The 26459-nt window shown below is 36.6% G+C and overlaps 1 protein-coding gene across 2 annotated transcripts in view; it reads left to right on the top strand.

Moving 5' to 3' along the window:
• Positions 1 to 26459, top strand: part of XRN1 (5'-3' exoribonuclease 1) — a 120905-nt gene that overhangs the window by 68350 nt on the left and 26096 nt on the right. For both annotated transcript variants that reach the window (XM_058730101.1, XM_058730100.1), the window contains exons 22-30: positions 570 to 683; positions 2386 to 2484; positions 4891 to 5006; positions 5521 to 5667; positions 10678 to 10767; positions 11308 to 11443; positions 15024 to 15080; positions 15214 to 15346; positions 24145 to 24214. In XM_058730101.1, coding sequence (XP_058586084.1) covers positions 570 to 683; positions 2386 to 2484; positions 4891 to 5006; positions 5521 to 5667; positions 10678 to 10767; positions 11308 to 11443; positions 15024 to 15080; positions 15214 to 15346; positions 24145 to 24214 — 962 coding nt within the window. The remainder of the gene's footprint in view (positions 1 to 569; positions 684 to 2385; positions 2485 to 4890; positions 5007 to 5520; positions 5668 to 10677; positions 10768 to 11307; positions 11444 to 15023; positions 15081 to 15213; positions 15347 to 24144; positions 24215 to 26459) is intronic.

Genomic DNA, 26459 nt, shown 5'->3' with positions numbered 1-26459 from the left:
TAATCTTGGTGTGATAAGACAAAAATTTTTTTAAGTTTTGTTTATTTTGAGAGAGAGAGAGTGGAGAAGGGGCAGAGAGAAAGGGAGAGAGAGAATCAGAAGCAGGTTCTGCCCAGTCAGCACACAAGCTGAAGTGGGGCTTGAACTCACAAACTCATGAGATCATGACTTGAGTCGTAACCAAGAGTTAGACACTTAACTGACTGAGCCACCCAGGCGCCCTGAGACAATTTTTTAAAGCATGTATTGATACTGTAATCTTGCAAAACAGTATCTTTGGAAAGATTTTATCACCTTTCTGTGCCTTAGTTTCCTCAGGTATAAAGTGAGGCTAAATAATCTGTGCTACAGAGTGTTGTCTTGAAAATGAAATGAACTAATGTGTGAAATACTTAGAAGAGTGGCATATAAAGTCAATACATTTTAGTTACTAGTACTGTTACATAGAAAATCTTTACATTTCACATTTGCAGACAGCGTAGTTCTAACTCCACAGGAAGAAAAATTTGATGTGCAATCCATAGAAATTTTGATTATAATAATTTACTTTTATATTTCATTCTACATAGGACATCCGAGCTTTTGACTCCCGTTTCTCCAGTATCAAAACATTGGATGACTTGTTTCCTCTTAGAAGTATGGTCTTTATGCTGGGAACCCCCTATTATGGCTGCACTGGAGAAGTTAGTTTCTGTTCTTGTTACTAATTACATTTCTTTCTTGTTTCAAGTTAGTAGAGTTATTTAACTCTCTTCATTTAAGTATAAAATAAAATGTAATACTGAAGGAGGGAAAAATAATTCATTTGTCTAACTTAGGAACACAGCATTTGGCTTTATATCTTTAGTCTTGAGCAGGTTGTGGTCAGGAGGCAGGGAAAAAAGAATTCAAATCCTAATCTTACAGAGCAGGTTTGTTTATAGTGGTGGTATGGAAAAAGCAATTCTGAAATTATTGTAGATGTATTATTGGGTTGATGAACTTGTAAATGTGTTGATGTTTGAGGAACTCCAGTTCTCACATGGAAAAAGATATATGCATATATGAAATGGAAGAATGTAAGAAAGAATCTATGGGGACAGATTAAATTTGGAGGTATTAATGTGAACTCATGATTTTTAAAATATGTGTGTATCATATGTATATAGGCACATATATATGGATATATATGTATATATACATACATACATACATATATACATATATTTTCTAGCTCTGTTTGCTTAAAAGGATTACGAAGCAAAGACACCCTGGTAACAGTAAACATACATAATCTCCAGGTTTTGACTTCTAATAACATACCCCACCAAAAGCTTTTCAGAGAAATGGCCCATTACAGGGCTAGGTCAGGTTAGGTACAAGATGAGCCTGGAAACACTTGTTAGGCCAGAAAGTAAGGAAGTGCTCAAATGACTAATGAGAGCATATTACATAAACACAGGAACCAGATTCAAGGGACTCCTACTGGCCAAATCTAGGACAGTTTGAATACCGAAATAATAAATTGGGAAAATAGGAATTAATGATTCCACAGCAGTATTAAATAGGGAATGGAAGGGCTCTTGATTATAGTATCATGTCAAGAATAAACGTGGAGAGAGTGCTAAAGTTGGAAAACTATCTTTTTATAAGCATTATGATAAATATTAAATGTGGCAACAATCATCATTGGAAACTAAATCTAGGGGGAATTTGTTATCTGAGTAGGATACTTTCTAAGACCATGAAAATATTTCCATGAAAAATTTTCATGGTCTTAGAAAATATCTTCCCACAGACAGTTAATTAGTTGCAAGTGGAAGAAAAAAAACTATAATTGGACAGTGAAGAAATTGAGCAGTATCTTTGGTATGATCAAAGTTAATAAATATCACAGTGAGAGACAGATGAACATCATGTACATCATAAAATATCCTTCTTAGGAAATATACGCCAAAATATTAAGGGGTAACAGACATGATATATATAATATACCTTCAAAAAGTTCAGAAAAATAATTATGTGTATGTAACTGTACACAGAGCACAAATGTTAAAACAGATGTTTAAACAAATGTTAACATTAGGTGAATCTAGGTAAATGTTTTACAAGTGATCTTTGACCTGGTTTTTTTGCAACTTTTTGGTACTTTAAAGTTATTTGCAAATAAAAAGGTTAATTTAAAGACAAAAAAAGACTAACAGCTATTAAAGCAAGGTACAATGACTCAAATTTACAATATAATCACATTCATTTATAAATTCTAAGAGAATCTCCCATAGCCACCTTTACTGTTTTACTGTATTTCAGAAATAATAAACCCTTCAAATAAGTAGAAAAGTAAGTACATAAAATATAGTGAAAGAGACTATAAAACATACTGTGATTTTTTTTTTTTCCTCCAAGGTTCAGGATTCGGGAGATGTGATTACAGAAGGTAGGATTCGTGTGGTTTTCAGCATTCCATGTGAACCCAATCTTGATGCTTTAATACAGAACCAGCATGTGAGTACTATAGTCCATATTGTTTAATTTAGAACTGATGAACTTTGAAAGTGTTAGAAGCATATTTTTTACCACCTTCTTTGAATGTATTATAAATATTTTATTTAATAGTGATTAAATTCCCTCACAGTTGCATCTAGGATTATTTAAAAATAAGTGTGGAATGTATGCTCGAACTTCATGCAAATCTTTGGGGGGGGGGAATCACTGACATCCCATTATTGATCTATAACAGTTATTAGGGGTTATCGTGTTCAAGCTTAGAAGGGGCACATTTTTTACCATACCCTTTGGGAATAGACTTAGATTTTTTTTTTAACTTTTCATAATTAATCAAAGCCTACATTTTTTAGTTACAAGTGACAAATGGCCTTACTGCAGTCACAAGAGAAAATTGGGGAAACTGCATTTAAATTCACAGCCCTTTTTTCAGGACCTTTTTCTCCAGAGATGTTCACTGGGCTCCTTTTAGTTTTCCCTGCTACAATGGGAGGAGGATCCTGATATCTGTCATATATATTCTTATTGATTCATTGGATAATTAACTTAACTGAAATTAATTCACAGTCAGCTATTGCTACTTACACTTTTATTTTTCTCTAATAGTAAATTCTAAAGCTTTATATCCTATAAAATGAATTCAAGGCATTGGGCATCAGCATACACTTGAGAAAACATTACGGAAGGCAAATAAGTCTCTTTTGGAGAAAGAATTCAGAAAGCACAGTCAGGAAACCAGGAGAGTGGCCCATTTGATAAAAATGCTGGAGGTCTCTATTCTGGGAGTTAGTAGAAGAACATCTATTTTCCTCCATCCCTAGCTTTTTCTAGATATGAATGAGCCTGTCCACTTCTAGTATACAGTGTTGCTAGGCATGCCTTCTCTATCCACTGTGCTCTCTTTCTCTTTACATACCTTTTTCAACTTTTACTCAAGCCTTCTTCTTCTCTACTCCAATGTTCTCTCCTTTTTTAAAATTTTAATGTTTGTTTATTTTGAGAGAGAGAGCGAGAAAAAGCAGGGAAGGGTCAGAGGGAGAGGCAGAGAGAGAATCCCAAGCAGGCTCCACACTGTCAGCACAGAGTCCAGTGTGGGGCTCAATCCCACGAACTGTGAGATCATGACCTGAGCCGAACCAAGAGTCAGATGCTTAACCAACTGAGCCACCCAGGCCCCCCTTTGCTTTTTATTTTACATTTTCTAGAATATTTGTGATGATCTTCATCAATGTTAATTGTACCATAACTGAATATTTCTCAAAAGGACTACTATTGGTATTTTAGATGAGACAACTATGTGTAAAATAGGACTCCTGTATATGACAGCACAGTTGACATTTTTGACCCTTAGACAGTAAGTGCTAGTAGCCTGTGCCAATTACTATAACTGAATGCCCCTATATATTTCCAAATACTTATTAGAAAAATTAAGTGATATTACCTGTGATAGAGAACTACTACCTTAAACTCTTCCTGTCTATTTTAGAAAGCATACTTGATTCATCTGTATTATTTCTAAACCTAATAATGCACTTGATGGAGAAACTATATTGTGTTCTTTACCAGCATATTAACATATTTTAATAATTTATATATTTCATGCAACTAAAAAATGTATCCATTTGGGGACTATTGTAGACATATAAAATGTGAATAAAATTCATATAAATATAGAATGTGAAATCCACATAAAATATGTGTTATTATTATGTATGTTTGGATTAAATGGTAGCTTAGGAACTAGATTTGTAATTGCTTCCTGGTTAAAAAGTATATGATCTAATACTTTTTTTTAAATTTGATAATCTTTATAGTTTCTTAAGTGCACAAATTAAGGTTACATTTCATTGACTGTATTAGCTATAAATCTATACATACTTCTTACTTTTATATGATAGTAAGTATTAGAGGAAGTGAATATCACTTATGTCCATATATGAAGGATATTTTAAATTTGCTCAGTAGCAACACTTTTGATGACATACTCATGTTTTAATTCAGTGTAATAATCATCAAGGCTTCATTATGTCCCAGGTATTTTACTAGGCCCTAATTGGAATATGAAAATTAATGTTTAAGAAATAGTTCCTGCCTACAGAATTTGCAGTAGAGTCTATTTACAGTAGAGTTTATTTCTTGAGACAGTTTCACAAATTGTATATTTCCTCCCCCTTTCATTCATCCTTGGGAATTCTGTCCTTTAAGGAGAGAGAGGAGCAGAAAAATTCTGCCTACAGATCCTTTCAAAAAAAAAAAGGGAAATGGATCACTTACTTTTGAGAATCCTTATATTGCCACATTCCAATGGTTAGTGATGTCTTGATTATCTCCAGATTTTTAAGGTAAAGAAATAACATTTGATGCTTTGTGTTTCCATAATTGACCTTTTTGTTTTTATATTTAAAGAAATATTCTATAAAGTACAACCCAGGATATGTGTTGGCCAGTCGTCTTGGAGTGAGTGGATACCTTGTTTCAAGGTTTACAGGAAGTATTTTTATTGGAAGAGGATCTAGGAGAAAGTAAGTTTATGTTAGAGAAATTTACTTAAAGTGGCAGAAAAAAACTAAATGATAAAGATAAACTGGTTATGTTAGTATTTATTTTCTTTTATTAATTGCTCTGAATTTTCTTTAAAAATTATGCATAAATTCCTCTGATGGTGATCTTTCATCTAAATGGCACATGTTGTAGGTGTTTGGAAAGACAGTTCTTATTTTTAGCAGCTAACAAATTGAACCTTGAAAAAAGGTATCAGAAGGTGTGTGTGAATCTCAATAATATATTTCCCTGCATTTTCTTATTTCATTCTCTTCTCTAATTACATAATCTATTTATATGCTTTGTTACCTTGGGTTTTGAAGCCTTTCCTCTAGTTTTTCAATTACTGCTTTGGAAATAACCATGAAAACTATAGAAGAACAATCAAAACTAAGTATTTCTAAGAATTGAAAGCTAAACGTTGTATTCTTTGAACAAAATTTAAAATGTGCGTGTGTGTGTGTGTGTGTGTGTGTATGTGTGGTTTACATTCAGCCCTCATGGAGACCATAAAGCAAATGTGGGTTTGAATCTCAAATTCAACAAAAAAAATGAGGAGGTACCTGGATACACTAAGAAAGTTGGAAGTGAATGGATGTATTCATCTGCAGCAGAACAACTTCTTGCAGAGTACTTAGAGAGGTAAGTGCCTAATAAGGTCCTATTAGGCATCCAAAGATGTGGGAATGTCATAACTATTTTGCCTTTCTGATATTAATTTTAGACTAAAAATATTTCCTTTGGTATGATGGGACATGTATTACATGTAAACCTAATTTTATATCATGGAGCACCATAGCTATTAGCTAAAAAATACTGTACTTATTTATTTAAAATGAAAAAGAATGATGATAATTGGCCTCCTTTTATTTTTATTTTTCTATTTTTAAAGATTTTTTTTTTTTTTTTTAAGTAATCTCTACACCCAATGTGGGCCTGAAACCTACAACACCAAGATCAGGAGTTGTATAGTCCACCAACTGAGCCAGCAAGGCGCCCCTTGGCCTCCTTTTAATTAAAATTTTCCTCAATTTGCTATCATAAATAATTCACTACTTTGTATGTCTGTGTTAGTAATAAGAAGATTGGTATGGGTGAACAAAACAGCTCTTCACACAGTAGATTTTCCTGAGTCTTAAAACTCCAGCTGGATAATAGATTACTGTCCTAAAATTATAGAATTTTATGCTGAAATGGTCTAAGAAATCAGTAAATCTCAGCTCCTCATGATAAAAATGACAAAACTGTATACCAAGGTTACTTGAATTACTCAGTCACAAAGATTTGGAGGAAATACCTTTACTTCTGATTCCTAATTGAATGTTCTTTCCATTGTTCCACCAGTTTCTAACCTTGTATTTAGGATCCTCTTACTAATTTACTAGGGCTGCCGTAACAAAGTACCACAAACTAGGTGGCTTAAAACAACAGAAATTTATTGTCTCACACTTCTGAAGACCAGAAGTCCAAAATCAAGGTGTTTGGTAGGGCCGTGCTTCCTCTGAAGATGCTAGGAAAGGAACCATTCAATGCCTCTCTGCTAGCTTCTTGTAGCCTCACACATTTGATCTTAACTTGTAGATGCGTTACTCCTGTCCTCCATCTTCACATGTGTTTTCCCTGTACGTCTTCACACCATCTTTCCTCTGTGCACGTCTGTCTCTGTGACCATATTCCCGTTTTCATAAAGACATGGTCATGTTGGATTGGAGCCCACCCTAAAGACCTCATTTTTATTTTATAACCTCTATAAAAACCCTGTTTTCAAATGAAGTCACATTCTGAAGGTAGTAGGAGTGGTACTGGAATCTTTTTGGGGGAGGGAACACAATTCAATCTCATATTGCCATCTGAAAATGTAATTATTTCTTCTGTTCACTTCTGTATTTCTTTAAAGCATTGTATATACCCTACTTTTCATGATTTTCAACTTAACATATGCCTTGAGTTCCTACCATGAAAGATGAAACTTTAGCTCTCTTTTACTACCTCCCCTTTCTATTTCCTCACCTCCCTACACACATGTATATTTATTTCCCCTTTCATTATAGTTTAATAAATCTGTATTTATGGTTTACCTGATTAAGGTGATGTAAATGGTCACAGATGGACCTTGTAGAGTTTTATGGTTGCATTCCCTTGTACACATTTTTGATTTCCACATCTTGTTTAATCATTTGCTTATTGTCTGTGTTCTTATAACTAATTCGGCCCTAAACTGTGTGTCATAATTGGAAAACTTGATATGGTCAGACAGATCAGGAGATCTCTTGGTTCCATTTTCTTTTTGTAGACTTCCTCCTAAAACCTTCTGTCTTCCTGCCTCAACGTAAACTAATTGCTTTCTAGGGCTATCACACAGCTCTTGTTCTAGACTTTCTCTTTACTGCCATTCTAGGAATTTCCCTCACCATTCTTCTATGTAGGATTCCTTTATTTCCTGGCTTTCATATCTTACTTTTTTCTGGTTTGTCTCCATTTTGATGGAGCACTTACTCCAGTAGCTTCCTGAGAAAGCTTGCATGTCTGAAAATGTCTTTATTCTTCCCTGAGAAGACTTGATTAATAGCTGGCCTGGGTGTAGAATCCTAGTTGAGAGATTATTTTCCCTCAGAATTTGAAAAGCTCTTGTTTCCTTTGCTGGTGAAAAGTCCTGTGCCATTCTGATTCTGAATCTTTGTGTGTGATCTATTTTCAGTTTCTGAAATCTTTTTTGCATCTTCCCTTTACCAGTGCTGTTTTAATAATGTGATGATGTGTTGGGGCACCTGATGGGCTCAGTCACTTGAGCCCCTGACTCTTGATTTCAGCTCAGGTCATGATCTCACAGTTCATGAGTTTGAACCCTGCATCAGAGTCTGCACTGTCAACGTGGAGCCTCCTTGGGATTCTCTCTCCTTCTCTCTCTCCCCCTCCCCCACATGTACACGTGCTCTCTCTCTCTGTCTCAAAATAAGTAAGTCAACGTGAAAAAAACCTTCTTTAATGTGATGAAGTGTGCCTTGGTATGTATCTTCTTTCTTTTCGCTGTTCAGTCCTTTCAGACTTGAAACCGATGCCCTTCCATTCTGAGAAAATTTCTTTTTTTTTTTTTTTTTTTTCAACGTTTTTTATTTATTTTTGGGACAGAGAGAGACAGAGCATGAACGGGGGAGGGGCAGAGAGAGAGGGAGACGCAGAATCGGAAACAGGCTCCAGGCTCCGAGCCATCAGCCCAGAGCCCGACGCGGGGCTCGAACTCACGGACCGCGAGATCGTGACCTGGCTGAAGTCGGACGCTTAACCGACTGCGCCACCCAGGCGCCCCAAAAATTTCTAATATTTATTTGATAATTGCCTCCTTTCCATTTTTTCTATTCTTTCTGAGACTTCTGTTAGATGATAGACTTCTGGATTAATCCTCTTAATTTTTTTATCTCTTCTCACCCATTTTCTTTATTGCTATACTTCTACTCTGTGGGAGATTTTCTTCAACTTTATCATATCATTTTTATTTCTATTTGATTTATTTTTAGTTTCTAAAAGTTCATCCTTAATTCTCTGACATTCCTTTTTTATAGTATCTTGTTCTTATAATGAATGAAATGTTTTATTTCTCTGAAGATGGTAGTTTTAGTTTTTCTTCTTCTATTCTCTATATTTTGTTTTCTCTGAATTGCTCTTTTTTTTTTTTTTAACTTGTCCAGTGGTTCTTTGGTGTCTAATCACATTTAAGAGTGAGGCACCAAAAAGCTGATTGAAAATGTAATGTGCTTTGGTGGGCCTTCTCAGGTGGGACGTTGCTATTTCTGCAGAGGACCTCCAAATATCACTACCTATATGTGTGTCTTTTCTCTTGGGTTGGCTAGTTTTCCTAGAGAAGTGTCTTCCAGCCTTTTCTTTGGAGGACAGATGTGAGGAACAAAACTGACTTCCAGTGTTTTGGAAATTAAGCAGGGAAAAAGGATCTTATTATGTAGTAGATACTATGATATACTCTCCAAGCCTCCCTTTAAGACTAAAGGACCTATTTATTTGGCAGCTGGAATGCTGCTGTCTGCCAGCTCTCAGTTGTGAGCTCTCTTCAGGAATGGCCTTGCAGAAGAGAACTGCCTCAACCTGAAGTTACATCCCCTTCCCACAACACCCACAGATCCAACAGCTGATCTACAAGGAGGTGTAAAGACCCAGCCAACCTCATTGCCCCAGTTTAGGACAATCCTTAAGGGCCATCCTAGTTTGACATCTCTGTAGGACTGACCAAGGAGTTTTTTAACAATGGATCAGAGCCTAACTTTTCCCTGTACCCAGTGATGCTTCATTCCTTTTTTCCTTTCCCTTCTACTTGTGTTGATTCCACAAGAGCTCTCTGATAAACTTTCTGCATGCTTATGTCCAGTCTCAGGGTCTGCTTCTTAAAGAAGTTACACTTCCTAGCCTGCTTCCTAGCAACATATTGTATAGTAGTTACACTCCCATTAATGCCCTCTCATCTCCTCATCTCCTCATCCCCCATCTACCCATCCATCTCCTTGTGCCTTGCATATCTAAAGCTAGAGCATCCCCTGTTCAGCCTCTCTAAAAGATAAACTACAGACAGGTCTTGTGCTGGGGTGAAGGTGAGTAATCACATAATCATCTAGCTGCTTATTATACAAAATATTCACCTAAAAGCTTACTTAACTTCAACCCTCCCATACTGCACCATTAAAATGTACCTAGAGGGGCGCCTGGGTGGCTCATTTGGTTGAGCGTGTGACTTCGGCTCAAGTTATGATCTTACAGTTAATGGGTTCAAGCCCCGCATCAGGCTCTGTGCTGACCGCTTGCTCAGAGCCTGGAGCCTGCTTCAAATTCTATGTCTCCTTCTCTCTCTCTGCCCCTCCCCCGCTCACGCTTTGTCTCACTCTGTTTCTCAAAAATAAATAAATGTAAAAAAATAAATAAATAAATAAAAATGTACCTAGAGCACATAATTCCTGAGCTTTTGCAGACTTGCACAGTTTAAATCATCTAGCTTTTTGACTTCTCACACTGGGGGTTAGGGTACAGCTTTCCCTATGTTTCAGACCAGTTGATACTTACCCATCCAGTTTCCAGTTTCTAAAATTTTGTTAACAATTCATATATGCTATCAGACTCTCCACTTCCCTTTTTCATGCCTTTCTGGGTCTATGTCCTTTTTTATACTTTACTCTTCTTGTAATAGGTTGGGCAGTGAGCAAAAATTAAGCACATGTATTCAATCTGCTATGTATTTAAAAGTCCTGCAATATTCAGGAAGCAATGAAGTTTTGAGGAATATCAAGAAACTTTTAATGTATTTTAATTTTATTATGGGATGCTTCAGTTTTGTTATGAAAATTAGAAAATGAACCTGTAGATTTTTGTTTTGTCCACTTATCACCTGTCATTAGGATCTAAGAACAGTTAGAGTCAGTAATTAAAGTTTATAAGTAACTAAAGTTTATTACAGTTTAGTAATCATTTAGTCTTCATTTACTAAATCATTTACTAAATCATTTAGTCTCTATTCTTTGTTAATAATCTGTGTAATAATCAACTCTCAGTGTATTTTATATGTCTCCTTAAGATCCAAAATCAAATAATAGGAAGTTTATGTGGAGTTAGCCATATATATATTCTAAGTAGTATTTTTGTTTGTTTGGCTAGAGCTCCAGAACTATTTAGTTATATAGCCAAAAACAGCCAAGAGGATGTGTTCTATGAAGATGATATTTGGCCTGGAGAAAATGAGAATGGGTAAGCAAAATTTGTGGTTATTTATTGCCTCATAGTTCAACTTAGTGGTTCCAGTGAAATGTACAGCAGCTAGTTGATCAAGAATTTTATTACTTTTGTGGGAAGAATTTTATATTTATAGATATATTTTTGTTTGTTTTAAGATCTTCATATAATTTTTATATCCTTTGTATCAGTAAAGTACTTTTAAATTAATTTTGTGATAATTTTATTTTATTTTACTTCACTTTAAGTTTTATTTATGTAAGTAGTCTCCACACCCAACATGGGGTTGGAACTCACGACCCTGAGATTAAGAGTTGCATGCTCTCCTAACTGAGCCAGGCAGGTGCCCCAAATTTTGTGTTTTTTTTTAAATTACTGAGAAGTAATATGTCCATGTTTATATTAGATTTATAATCCCAATTAATTTTAGTGATCATTAATTATGTATTTGATGTCTTTTATAATTCACAGCCTTCAGAAAATTTATATTAGGCTCTTTGTATAAACCCTCAGAAAGTTTTAATCAATGTGAAAAAATTGTTGTTTTTAATGTAGTGCCGAGAAAGTTCAAGAAATTATTACTTGGCTAAAGGGACATCCTGTCAGTACTCTGTCTCGTTCTTCTTGTGATTTACAAATTCTGGATGCAGCTATTGTTGAGAAAATTGAGGAAGAAGTCGAAAAGTGCAAGGTACTAATTTTTAGTAACCAAGATGATTGATGAGATTTGAAATTAAATGGACTGTATATCATTCTACAAATAATTCATTTGTGTTTCAACCAAATAAAACGTGAACTCAGTGATTCTAATTTATGTCTGATTATATTCCTTTTTTTAACTTTTGATTTTATTTTCCACACATTTGCCTTTTTATTAAAATGATGTTGTTTTGCTAACAAATTACTCTTGATAGCAGAGTAAGTTTAGAAATGGGCTCTGAAACCATCTTCCCCCATTCCTCTTTCAATACTTACAACCTGAGACAAGATACTTAACCTTTCCATGCCTCTACTACCTCATTGGTAAAATGAGAATAAAATAGTACCTACTTCATAGGGTCGTCAAAAGGATTAACTAAGTTAGGACATGTAAACTCCTTCTAATATTGCCTATTTTTAATGCCTAAATGATGCTTGGCTATTATTATTTGAATTCTTTTATCACATACTCAAGAGCTGTGAAGACAGTCTAGAAAATGACTACTGGATGACACTTTTTCTCTTTACGAAGAAAATATAAGGCTTAAAGCCACGAGTTTGAGTTTTTGAAAGGTCATTCACACTCAGATATCTAAGGATAGAAACCTGCATTTCTTTTTTAACCTGTATTTTTAAAAAATTATCTTTCATCCTAAGATAAAATATATTTGCACAGCATTGTATTTGAAATGAGTTTTCTACTTAGTAAAGGTTAATTACTTTAAGCCCCCAAATTTTATTTTAATCCATTTGGATGCAGAACTTTCTAAAATGCTTTACACATTTTCCCCTTACTTTACAAACAAAAGATGTATATACAAATTTATAGTCTATTGTTTGGTTGCAACACTTTTTAGATGTGTGTGCATATAGTTTAAGACAGGAATTTTTTTAAAACCAGTTAATGTGTTAAGGAGGTGCTGTCAAGGAGTGGCTTTTTTTTTCTTTTTAGTGTTATAATGTTATTAGGATAATAGAGAAAAGGAGAAAAAAGCTAAAAAAATAAATAGAACATTCTGAACATAATTAAACTTTTTCTTTATAATGTAGGATCTTCATTAGAATTATCAGTAGTTTTCTTATTGGGCAGTGGTTCCCAAACTCAGCTAATTATCAAAATTACTAAAGGATCTTTTTAACAAGTGTATTCTGGATTCCACCCCTACAGCAATACTTCTCATGCTTTAGTGTGCAAATGAGTCACTGGAGGATTTGTTAAAACACGGATTCTGTTTCACTAGTTCTTAAAAATTTTTTTTTTTTCAACGTTTTTTATTTATTTTTGGGACAGAGAGAGACAGAGCATGAACGGGGGAGGGGCAGAGAGAGAGGGAGACACAGAATCGGAAACAGGCTCCAGGCTCTGAGCCATCAGCCCAGAGCCCGACGCGGGGCTCGAACTCACGGACCGCGAGATCGTGACCTGGCTGAAGTCGGACGCTTAACCGACTGCGCCACCCAGGCGCCCATCTGTTTCACTAGTTCTATGATGAGGCTTGAGATTCTGCATTTCTAACGAGTTCCCAAGTAATCACATTTTGAGTAGCCAGACCCCAGAACTTTTCATTTAGCAGCTGTGGTTGGAGCCTATTGTGAAAATTCCTGTTTAAAATTTGCCTGATGAATCAGGTTTGATTGCCATGTCCTCTAATCAGTGCTTAGAGGTATTAGAGTGTTTAGAGTGCTTAGAGTGTTGTTTTTTTTTCACATGCAGTACTCTAGGCCCAGGATTGGTGTCTGCTTTTTTAAATTACTTTAAATTTCTTTTATTTTGGGGGCACTTGGGTGGCTCAGTCATTTAAGTGCCTGACTTCAGCTCAGGTCATAATCTCACAGTTTGTGAGATCAAGCCCCACATCAGGCTCTGCACTGACAGTGTGAAGCCTGCTTGGGATTCTCTTTCCCTCTCTCTCTCTGCCCCTCCCCCCGCTCATGCTCGCTCTCTCTCTCTCTCTCTCTCTCCCAAAAAAACAAAAAAAAACCACACCTTAAATAAATTTATTTTTTTCTCCTTTTGCTGTTGTCAGTGGGCATAACTTGTACCCTATTAGTCTTAGTGTGCTGTGGTCTGGAAGCATAGACATCTTGTCTGTACTGCCTTCATTATTCATTCTAGTTTGTTTGTTTTTAATGTTAGTTATTTTTGAGAGAGCATGAGCAGGGAAGGGGCAGAGAGAGATAGAGGGAGACACAGAATCCAAAACAGGCTCCAGGCTGTGAACTGTCAGCACAGAGCCTGACTCAGGGCTCCAATTCATGAACTAAACCATGAGGTCATGACCTGAGCCGAAGTCAGACACTTAACTGACTGAGCCACCCAGGCGCCCCTATTCATTCTGTTTAAAATCGTGACCTCTCTACACACTGCTGATCCCCTTTACCTGCTTTATTTTTCTCTGTGCTTTCTACCATCAAACATACTATATATTTTCCTTATTTCTTGTATGTCTCTCTAAGTAGACTAAAGGAATAGGTCACAGTTTTATCCTTAGCACCCAGATTAATACATGGCATGTAAATGGAACTCAGTAAAGATTCATTTGAAAGAATAAATCAAATATCTTTGTAATAAAAGATAACAGGCTCCATTTAAAGGCTTGAGCATTTTACAATATATAAATACATGAACTCTACTGTATGGCCTCTAGCTTAGAGCTGTTTTATGCCTTTTGTGCTTATTTCCATAAACTATGTTCTAAAGATAGGGGCTGCCGTATAAGTAAACTGCTGCCATTTTTCTTAGTAGATGAGAATTCATTTTAAAAATATTTAATGTGAATGGTAGTTATGGATTGCAATGGATATAAACTATGATAGAACAGGTAATAATATTTCTATCTTACAGTAAAAGGAAGCTGATGCTTAATTTGAGTGTGAGTTCACAAAATTAACAAGGAGTAAAGATGGGACAAAAGTCTTCTTCAGGCATTTGTCAGATGATCAAAAAATTCAAACATCAAAGCCAATGTCATGAAAGATTCCAAAAGCAAGGACTTTGTTAAATGAATGCCACCTTAATTTTAATAAGTAGCCAGAAAACCCACAGTAATGTCATAGATCAGTACTTCATACCTTTTTTTCCTTTAATATAAATCTTCATTGGCCATCAGATATAATTCTTTTTAGAGTAAAAAAGTATTTGAGTAGGATAATATTTACATAAAGTTCCAAAAGATAAATCTAATCTTTTGTGTTAGAAACAAGATTATTTTGTGGAATGGTAGTTTAACTGGGAGGGAATACAGGAGTTCTTATGTTGTGCTTACTAATGTTCTCTCTTGAACTCAGTATGGTTATACATAGATAAGCTCATAAAAATTCACAGGCTGTATGCATACAACTTTGCATTTTTCTGTGTCTTATACTTCAACAAAAATTTAATTAAAAAAAATTTTTAAGTATGTATTATTCCTCCTTGCTGCATCTGAAGAACTTCAAATATTCTTTTACTCATTTGGCTTTTTAAATATAATCATGTCCAAATGAATAATAATTTTATATTTTTAATATAAAGTCAAATAACAATTTTATAATTTTATGTTTTTAAATATTTAAACATTTTTTTTCTTCAGCAAAGAAAGAATAATAAGAAGGTACGAGTGACAGTGAAGCCCCATTTGCTGTACAGAGTAAGTTTCCTATCAAAGAATTCAAAGTTGTTTTTACTTTGAAAGTGTAGAAAGAACACAATGTTTTTGTTATAGTAATAGAAAAACTATTTCAAATTAGAGTTAATAATAATTAAAGCTTTCTTCTCTTCAGCCTTTAGAACAGCAACATGGAGTCATTCCTGATCGAGATGCAGAATTTCGTCTTTTTGACCGTGTGGTAAATGTGAGAGAGAACTTTTCAGTTCCAGTTGGCCTTCGGGGCACCATCATAGGAATTAAAGGGGGTAATATCTCAGTACTTGGTGTGTCTTCAACTGCATCTGTATTGTAAAGTAAAACACAAATTAAGTGTCTTATATCTAAGCAGAGAGCAATAATGTACATAGTTAACTGTATTGCACACTTAAAAATCATTAAGATGGTAAATTTTATGTTGTGTATTTTTTATTAAAAAGAAAAATATGAGAAAATGGAGGGAAAAAGGAAGAAGCAACTAAGGATCTAAATGTGCCTCAGAGGGATGCCTGGCATGAGCTGCTTTGCAGCATAGATTCCAAAAAAAGTCAAAGTAGCATGAAGCAACATATCAGGTGCCAAGGGGTCAGGGTGTTGGCAGCACTGTCCTTTCTTGTCTCAGGCACTCAACCTTGGTGTGATTGTTTGGGCGAGGAATGGTAAGGGTCAGATGGGTGTAATGAAACAACAAGCCCCTGCTGCTATCTGTTCAACCCCATGCATCAGCTGTTCAAATACTGAGCTTATTGGATTGTTTTCTAGTCAAGTTGTCTTGGGACCCTGATAATGTAGAAGTTTCCTTTCTTCTGACCACTCCTATCTGTAATAGTGACTGCTTGGGATTTTGTCTTGAGAAGGATTTTAAAACTGTATCTATGCTGAGTGGGAAAGAGCTTTGTCATTGATTTTTAACTATGTCTGCCATGGACATGGAATAAAAAGGGGAGTATTTGTCATTACTGTCCTCAGCTGAGACCTCATCTCCATAGTCATCTTTACTAGAGGGAGTGAACAATCCTCATATCTTTTACAATCTTAATAATCTTCTGAGAAATGGCCCCTCCCTCAGATGGGGAATGGAAACCTAGAAGGTGAGCTTTAAGCCTTCAGAGGAGAAACTCCTGCCTCTCATTGAGCCTCACTTTCTTGAGTTTAGATTTCAAGTAAAAGGGTCAGGTTAAAAGGTACAGCTGGATGTTGGACACTGGATGAGCTCTGCAGACTTGGTTTTGGCTGGGCAGTAAAGGATCTGTCTTACTGCCAGACCTTCAAAACTGCAAACTCCAAAGGCCCCAATAGTTCATTTTTGCCTAGTCCTTTTTAATAAAAAATACAGACATCCCTCCACTCCTACCACAGGCTAGGATATTATCAGATATTATGTTAGGGTTTTCCAGAGAAACAGAACCAATAAAGTGGAAAGGAGTAGGGGAAGGGTGGAGAAAAAAAAAGAGAGGGAGATGGAGGGGAGTGGGAGGGTTAGTCAATTCTCAAGTAATGTGACTGTATTATTAATTTGGGCTTAGAGTTCAAAACGTTATTATAGCTAATTATTTCACTTTACCTTGGCATTTTGGATAAATTTAATCTTGCCAGATAAATCTCATCAGCCTCTCTGCCAAATGTATTCTTCTCTGTTCCTATCTAAATTTATTGCAATCTTTCTCATGTGTCTCATATCTCAGTTATGACATCCATAATCGACCAAGTCATCTCAGCCAGAACCTTGGAGTCATCTTTGGTGTCTCCATCCTTTTTATCTACGCAGGTCACAGACCCCTGCCAATTCTATCTAATAATATTTCTGTTCTCTCCATTCTCTTCCTTTTATTAAATAAACTATGATGTTTTCAGATCTTTGTCATCTTTTATCTGTCTTACTGCAAGGCCTTCCAAAACTGCAAACTCCAAAGGCCCCAATAGTTCATTTTTGCTTTTGTTTCCCTTGCCTCCAGAGACATGTCTAGTAAGAAGTTGCTGCAGCCAAGGTCAAAGAGGTCATTGCCTGCTTTCTCCTCTAGGATTTGGATGGTTTCATGTCTCACATTTAGGTCTTTCATCCATTTTGAATTTATCTTTGTGTATGGTGTAAGAAAGTGGTCCAGTTTCATTCTTCTAAATGTCACTGTCCAGTTTTTCCAGCACCATTTGCTGAAGATACTGTCTTTTTTTGCATTAGATACTCTTTGCTGCTTTGTGAAAGATCAGTTGGCCATACATTTGTGGGTCCATTTCTGGGTTCTCTATTCTATTTTATTGTTCTATGTGTCTGTTTTTGTGCCAATACCATACTGTCTTGATGACTACAGCTTTGTAGTAGAGGCTAAAGTCTGGGATTGCGATGCCTCCCACTTTGGTTTTCTTCTTCAATATTACTTTGGCTATTCAGGGTCTTTTGTGGTTCCATACAAATTTAAGGATTGTTTGTTCTAGCTTTGAGAAGAATGCTGGTGCAATTTTGATTGATATTGCATTGAATGTGTAGATTGCTTTGGGTAGTATTGACATTTTGACAATATTTATTCTTCCAATCCATGAACATGGAATGCTTTTCCATTTTTTTGTGTCTTCTTCAATTTCCTTCATAAGCTTTCTATAGTTTTCAGCATACAGGTCTTTTACATCTTTAGTTAGGTTTATTCCCAGGTATCTTATGGTTCTTGGTGCGATTGTAAATGGGATCAGTTTCTTTATTTCTCTTTGTGTTGCTTCATTATTGGTGTATAAAAATGCAACCGATTTCTGTACATTGATTTTGTACCTTGCGACTTTGCTGAATTCATGTATCAGTTCTGGAAGTCTTTTAGTCAGTCTTTCGGGTTTTCCATGTTGTCTGCAAAAAGTGAAAGTTTGACTTCTTCTTTGCCAATTTTGATGGCCTTTTATTCTATTTTGTTGTCTGATTGCTGGTGCTAGGGTTTTCAATACTATGTTAAACAACAGTGGTGAGAGTGGACATCCCTGTCGTGTTCCTGATCTCAGCAGGAAAGCTCTCGGTTTTTCCCCATTGAGGATGATATTAGCTGCTGGCTTTTCATATATGGCTTTTATGATGTTTAAGTATGTTCGTTCTATCCCGAATTTCTTGAGGGTTTTTATTAAACGTTGTTGTATTTTGTCAAATGGTTTTTCTTTTTTTTTTTTTTTTTTTTTAATTTTTTTTTTCAACGTTTTTTATTTATTTTTGGGACAGAGAGAGACAGAGCATGAACGGGGGAGGGGCAGAGAGAGAGGGAGGCACAGAAGCGGAAACAGGCTCCAGGCTCTGAGCCTGGACTCAGACTCAGCCTGGACTCACGGACTGCGAGATCGTGACCTGGCTGAAGTCGGACGCTTAACCGACTGCGCCACCCAGGCGCCCCTGTCAAATGGTTTTTCTACATCTGTTGACAGGATTATATGGTTCTTATCCTTTCTTTTATTAATGTGATGTATCACATTGATTGATTTGCAAATATTGAACCAGCCCTGCAGCCCAAGAATGAATCCCACTTGATCATGATGAAGAATTCTTTTTATATGTTGTTGAATTCAGTTTGCTAGTATCTTGTTGAGAATTTTTGCATCCATGTTCATCAGGGATATTGGCCTGTAGTTCTCCTTTTTGTGGGATCTCTCTCAGGTTTAGGAATCAAGGTAATGTGGGCTTCATAGAATGAGTCCATAAGTTTTCCTTCCATTTCTATTTTTTGGAATAGCTTGAGAAAGATAGGTATTATCTCTGCTTTAAATGTCTGGTAGAATTCCTCAGGGAAGCCATCTGGTCCAGGACTCTTATTTGTTGGGAGATGTTTTGTTTTGTTTTTAATTAATTTTTTTTTTGTTTTAACATTTATTTATATTTGAGAGAAAGAGACAGAGCATGAGCAGGAGAGGGGCAGAGAAAAAGGGAGACACAGATTGGAAGCAGGCTCCATGCTCCGAGCTGTCAGCACAAAGCCCAGGGTGGGGCTCAAACTCACAAGCCGTGAGGTCATGACCTGAGCTGAAGTGAGAAGCTTAACTGAGTGAGTCACCCAGGTGCCCCCGTTGGGAGATTTTTGATAACTGATTCAATTTCTTCACTAGTTATGGGTCTGTTCAAATTTTCTATTTCTTCCCGTTTGAGTTTTGGTAGTGTGTGGGTGTCTAGGAATTTGTCCATTTCTTCCAGGTTGTCCAGTTTGTTGGCATATAATTTTTCATAATATTCTCTGATCCTTGCTTGTATTTCTGAGGGGTTGGTAGTGATAAATCCATTTTCATTCATGATTTTATCTATTTGGGTCATCTCTCTTTTTGAGAAGTCTGGCTAGGGGTTTATCAATTTTGTTTATTTTTTCAAAAAAAATAACTCTTCATTGATCTTTTCTACTGTGGTTTTTTTTTGTTTTGTTTTTTTTGTGGTTTTTTTTGGATTCTATATTATTTATTTCTGCTCTGATCTTTATTCTTTCTCTTCTGCTGGGTTTGGGATTTCTTTATTGTTCTGCTTCTAGTTCCTTTAGGTGTGCTGTTAGATTTTGTATTTGGGATTTTTCTTGTTTCTTGAGGTAGGCTTGGATTGCAGTGTATTTTCCCCTTAGGACTACCTTTGCTGCATCCCAAAGGGTTTGGAGTGTTGTATTGTCATTTTCATTTGTTTACATATATTTTCAAATGTCTTCTTTAATTGCCTGGTTGACCCATTCATCCTTTAGTAGGATGTTCTTTAACTTTCATGCATTTGGAGGTTTTCCAGACTTTTTCCTGTGGTTGATTTCAAGTTTCATAGCATTGTCATCTGAAAGTATGCATGGTATGATCTCAGTTCTTTTGTATTTGTTGAGGGTTGTTTTGTGACCCAGTATGTGATCTATCTTGGAGAATATTCCTTGTGCACTTGAGAAGAATGTATATTCTGCTGCTTTAGGATGAAAAGTTCTAAGTATATCTGTCAAGTCCGTCTGGTCCAGTATATCATTCAGAGCCATTGTTTCTTTATTGATTTTCTGTCTAGATGATCTATCCATTGTTGTAAATGGAGTATTAAAGTCCCCTGTAATTACCACATTTTTATCAATAAGATTGCTTATGTTTATGATTAATTTTCTTATATATTTGGGTGATTCCAAATTTGGTGCATAAATATTTATAATTGTTAGCTCTTCTTTATGGATAGACCCCTTAATTATTATATAATGCCCTTCTTCATCTCTTGTTACAGTCTTTAGTTTAAAATCTAGTTTGTCTGTTCCTCAGAAAATTAAAAATAGACCTACACTATGACCCAGCAATAGCACTGCTAGGAATTTACCCAAGGGATACAGGAGTACTGATGCATAGGGGCACTTGTACCCCAATGTTTATAGCAGCACTCTCAACAATAGCCAAATTGTGGAAAGAGCCTAAATGTCCATCAGCTGATGAATGGATAAAGAAATTGTGGTTTATATACACAATGGAATACTACATGGCAATGAGAAAGAACGAAATATGGCCCTTTGTAGCAACGTGGATGGAACTGGAGAGTGTGATGTTAAGTGAAATAAGCCATACAGAGAAAGACAGATACCATATGTTTTCACTCTTATGTGGATCCTGAGAAACTTAACAGAAACCCATGGGGGAGGGGAAGGAAAAAAAAAAAAAAAGAGGTTAGAGTGGGAGAGAGCCAAAGCATAAGAGACTCTTAAAAACTGAGAACAAACTGAGTGTTGATGGAGGGTGGGAGGGAGGGGAGGGTGGATGATGGGTATTGAGGAGGGCACCTTTTGGGATGAGCACTGGGTGTTGTATGGAAACCAATTTGACAATAAATTTCATATATTGAAAAATAAAATAAAATAAAATCTAGTTTGTCTGATATAAGTATGGCTACTCCAGCTTTCTTTTGACTTCCAGTAGCATGATAGATGGTTCTCCATCCCCTCACTTTCAACCTGAAGGTGTCCTCAGGTCTAAAATGGATCTCTTGTAGACAGCAAATAGTTGGGTCTTATTTTTTTTATCCATTCTGATACCCTGTGTCTTTTGATTGGAGCATTTAGTTCATTTACATTCAGTGTTATTATTAAAAGATACGGTTTTAGAGTCTTGTGTTGTCTGTAGGTTTTGTGCTTGTAGTGATGGCTCTGGTCCTTGGTGGTCTTTGCAATACTCACAGAGTCCCCCTTAGGATCTCTTGTAGTGCTGGTTTAGTGGTGATGAATTCCTTCAGTTTTTGTTTGGGAAAACCTTTATCTCTTCTTCTATTCTGAGTGACAGGCTTGCTGGATAGAGGATTCTTGGCTGCATGTTTTTCCTATTCATCACATTGAAAATTTCCTGCCACTCCTTTCTGGCCTGCCAAGTTTCAGTAGATAGGTCTGCTACTACCCTTATGTCTACCCTTGTAAGTTAAGGCCCATTTATCCCTAGCTGCTTTCAGAATTCTCTCTTTGTCTTTGTATTTTGCCAGTTTCACTGTGATATGTTGTGCAGAAGATCAATTCAAGTTACATCTAAAGGGAGTTCTCTGTGCCTCCTGGATTTCAATGTCTGTTTCCTTCCCCACATTGGGGAAGTTCTCAGCTATGATTTGTTCAAGCACACCTTTGGCCCCTTTGTCTCTTCTTCTTCTGGAACTCCTATGATATAGATATTGTTCTATTTCATTGAATCACTTAGTTCTCTAATTCTCCCTTCATGATCCAGAATTTTTTTTATCTCTCTTTCTCAGCTTCATCTTTTTCCATAATTTTATCTTCTATTTCACCTATTCTCCCCTCTGCCTCATCATTTCTCACTGTCACCTCCTGTAGTTTATTTTGCACCTCATTTACAACATTTTTTAATTTATCATGACTATTTTTCAGTTCCTTGATCTCTGTAGCAATAGATTCTCTCCTGTCTTCTATGCTTTTTTCAAGTCCAGCAATTGATCTTATGACTATTATTCTAAATTCTTGTTCACATATATTGTTTATATCTATTTTGAGAAATTCTTTAGCTGTCATTTCTTCCTGGAATTTCTTTTGAGAATTTTTCCATTTTGTCATTTTGGCTAGTTTTTTGTCCTTTATGTGTGTGTTTTAAAAGCTTGTTATGGGGCGCCTGGGTGGCGCAGTCGGTTAAGCGTCCGACTTCAGCCAGGTCACGATCTCGCGGTCCGTGAGTTCGAGCCCCGCGTCAGGCTCTGGGCTGATGGCTCGGAGCCTGGAGCCTGTTTCCGATTCTGTGTCTCCCTCTCTCTCTGCCCCTCCCCCGTTCATGCTCTGTCTCTCTCTGTCCCAAAAATAAATAAAAAATGTTGAAAAAAAAAATTTAAAAAAAATAAAAAATAAAAGCTTGTTATGTGTCCTGCACCTGCAAACACTACCATATTAAAGAGGGGTCATACATTGTCCAGGGCCTGGCCCTGTAGAAGATGTTTTTTTGGAGAGTGTTACTTGCTCTCTGTTGTTGTGACTTTGGTTACTTTATCTCCCTGTCCGTAGTGATGTTTTGAACCCTCCACCAGGTGTGCTTTGATTTATTCGTTAAAGTAGCCCTGGAAAGGAAAACAAACAAAAACAAACAGAAAACAAAAACAAGCACACAAATAAACAAAAAACCCAAAAACAAAAAGCCAGAAACACCAGCTACAAGTAAACAACATGGTGGAAGCGGTGCTGATAGAAGAGGCCTTATCCCATACAAAGAAATGACAGGGGTGGGGAAAAAGAAAAAATAAAAGTTGACCAGAGAAACTATACAGCTTAATCCAGAGAGAGAGAGAGAGAAAGGAAAATAAAGTAGGAAATGGGGGAAAAAGAAAATTGTCCAGACAGAAACTATATGGCTTAATTCAGAGAGAGAGAGAAGAGAATAAAGGAGGTGTGGAACATGTATCAAGAGAATGGATTAAATATGTCTGCTTAAACACACCAATAACCAGAGTAACCAGAATAGAGGAGGGAAGAGATAAGAAGGAGAAAAGGAAGGAAGAACATATCTATAAATAAGAATTATCTGAGAATTAAACCAGGCAGTGCAAGAGCACTGGTCTGGAGGAGGGGCTGTCTGGTGCTGTCTGTCAGCGTCAATCCCGTTCCAGCAGATATGCAGTTACCAGGTGCAGAGGAGTGTGGTTTGGTTTAGGCAGGTCACATCTCCACTGTGGGCCCTACGGCCGATGCCTGAAGCCCCACCTTGTTGGTAATGGGGAGAAAAATGACAACGCCCCAGTCTCTCCTCCACAGACCAGGTGTCCCAAACCATTCTGTTTAAGCCGTCCTCACTGTGCCATGGGTGCAACCAAGGCAGTTTGTCCTGCCCGGCCGACTCCTGTGCCCTGGCGCTTGCCTGGGATTCAAACTCCTGCTTCATGTGCCCTGGTACTGGGGGAGTGCCACTCTCTGACTGGCAGAGGCAGGCAGGCTTTGTCCTGTCCCACAGCACTCCAGGGAGAGGATCACTTTCTCCCACTGTGGACTGTGCCCCTGACCTAGCCACCGAACCTGGGGCTGACTCCCCTCCTACCCAGGTGCATGATCCAGGCAGCCAGCCCAGTCCAGAGAAAGCCCCTCAATTAGAGATTGGCCCTTTCTCTGTCCAGGTCCATGGTTTTTCTCTTGTCCAGATACAGTCCTATGCTTCCCCAGCCTCTCTTTCTTGTCCTTTGTCTCTCTGCAGAAGGGGATCCCTCCCCTCCGTTCAATTTATCTCTCCCAGTTCGCAGTCACACACCTCTGGCCCATCAGGTTGTCCTGGTGGTTTCCTGGAAGCTACTGTCTCTTTGCCTCCCAGACTCTTGGAGTTCAAAGTCCTTTAGCTTCAACCTTGCTCTGTTTGAGAGAGGAGGGAACTTCAGATACCCCTACTTCTCTGCCATGTTGGCCCCTCCCCTTATTATGAATAATTTCAAACATAGACAAAAGCAGAGAGAAAAACATAATTAATCTTCCCAAAGCATATAATTTAGAATATTATTTTGCTTTAAATTAATACCGGTAAAGTAATCTGTATTTTTTCATTTGTGTATTCCCCTCCACTACTTTTTGATAATTGTAATTAATGTTTCTCACAGTTCAAAAACTTACAAGCTGATTTTTCATTATATGATTTTTAAATCTATTTTTTTTCACAGCTAACAGAGAAGCTGATGTACTATTTGAAGTATTATTTGATGAAGAATTTCCCGGAGGCTTAACAATAAGGTTTGTATTTCCTGATGATAATTATACTTTGTGAATATGAACATGTGACCAGTGACTTTACTTATTTGTCCGCGTTTTGAATTCCTCTTATATGCAAGACATCATACTTGCTACCAGGGAAGGTAGCAATGAGTAAGACAGACATGCTTTCTACTTTCACAGAGCTTTCATTTTAGTGGAGGAGATAATTGTGTAACTGATTATAATATTAGTTATTTAGTTAAAATGTGAGAAGTGCTGGGAAGGAAAAGTTCAGGTTTCTATAAGAGTATAACTTGTCCTGAGAATCCTAGAAAGCCTTCTTGACAAGTATTTAAGATGAGACTTAAAGAATGAATAATAGCTAACTGGAGGAAGAGGAAAGAAGAATGGTAAGTGGTCATGAAGAAGAAATAACAACATACAACAAAGGACCTATTCAGTCATTCAAAAAAAAAAAAATGCAAGTGTGTCTGAACTTTAACAAGATTAGAGTAAAAGAGAAAAGCAAGAACCACACTGCAGGAACTTGTAAGCAACTTTGAGGACATGTTAAGATTTTGGTATCTTGATCTTCATCCTTAAAGCAATGTGAAGTCATCAAAATCAAAGCTGTGACATGATCAGATTTGTATTTTAGTGTAATTGTGGATGCTGAAGCCAGACTCAGGTGGTTTGAGGAGGCAGGAAATTGAGCTGACCCTTGAGAAGTTTGACCATGAAGGAGAGAAAAGATAACTGGAGGTTAGCAGGTTTAAAGGAAGAGAATTGGATTTTTTGTTTAAATTAATATGGGTGAGTTTTATTTATTTGGGGGAAGCACTGATAGAAAATGTACAGGAAAAAGGATTATGATAGAATGAAAGGTACATGGAATGGGTTCTCTCACTTATTCTTTGAGTTACCTTGAGTAGGTAGTTAAAAGCATTCTGACCCTCAATTTCCTCATTTATAATGAAGGTACATACTTCACTAGATTCTTGTGAGGATTAAATGAAGTCCTTTCCAGTTTCCTGTCTCCCTTCTAGAAACTAGCTGGAAAGCTAAACTGAATTAGCTTAGTTTCTTTTTCTCCTCTATTTTGATTAGTGACTAATTAAATAAAAAATTGATTACTCTGGTTTAGTCTCTTTTCTTTTTAAAAGTAGGCTCCACACCCAGCATGGAGCCCAAGACAGGGCTTGAACTCATGACCCTGAGATCTGAGCCAAGATCTAGAGTCGAACACTTAACCAAATGAGCCACCCAGGCACCCCTTGTTTAGCTTATTTGCATAAAATCACTATGGTCAGTCCTTTTCCAAGTAACCCTCAGAATGCTATTACTGTTGTTTTACAACTCAAATGTGCCTGTTACTGAAAGACTTTAACTGTCTACAATCTTCAAATGCAGCAGCAGAGTCTGGATCTCATATCTGATTTTATTTTTCATGAAAATGTTTGATCACCAGTAACCTTAGCCCAGCAACTTAGAAGATACATTTTTAAGATGATTAACTTTTTTCTCAGTGTCTTTTTTTTCACTCCTAGGTAGAGGCACTGGATTTCTTTACTGATAGAGAGCTATGTAAAAGATTACCTGTGCATTCATTTCTATAATGCAGAATCTTTAAGTATAGTTCTCATGAACATATTTTCTACAAATCATATAAAGATTTGTCATAAAATAATTCTACTCCATCATCTCTTCATATAAGAGGATTATATTCTTAGAAAAAGTGCATAATAGAGTTAAGAACTTTTGACAAGAGAAGATTTATTTTAATATCTAATATTTTTGTTAAGGCTAGGAAGGAAGGAAATCACAAATACTTGTCTATTAAGCCTTCCTGGGTCCATAACTTTAAGATGGGAAGGTGAGGATAAAAAAGGGCTAGACTCAGCAATTGATCAGGAGACAAATGTGATCAAAGTTAACATTTACCCTACTGTGTAGGGAGAGGTCCACTGAGAACAGTGCCGCATTTGAGTATCTCCTGGTCTTTCATAAACCAAACTGTACAACCCAGTTTTTAAAAGAAGCTTGACATTTAATTCATAAATTTTTAGTTATACTCAGATATTTTGTTGCCAGCCTTCTGAGAGCAAACTTACACATACACACATCCCTTGCACACTACACCTGTAGAAGAGTTGTTCCCCCACTTGGTAGCACTGAGTAGTCTATTCAGAAACTTTTCAGAAATGTATCCTCTTATAAATTGAGATCTTTCTATGATTTCAGGTTCCTCTGCTGAATTTAAGAGTAACGTTTATTAATTCAGATT

Source organism: Neofelis nebulosa, chromosome 5 (assembly GCF_028018385.1).
Source record: "Neofelis nebulosa isolate mNeoNeb1 chromosome 5, mNeoNeb1.pri, whole genome shotgun sequence".
Classification (NCBI taxonomy): domain Eukaryota; kingdom Metazoa; phylum Chordata; class Mammalia; order Carnivora; family Felidae; genus Neofelis; species Neofelis nebulosa.
The sequence above is the reverse complement of the archived record's forward strand: the minus strand, read 5'-3'. Positions and strand labels throughout refer to the sequence as shown.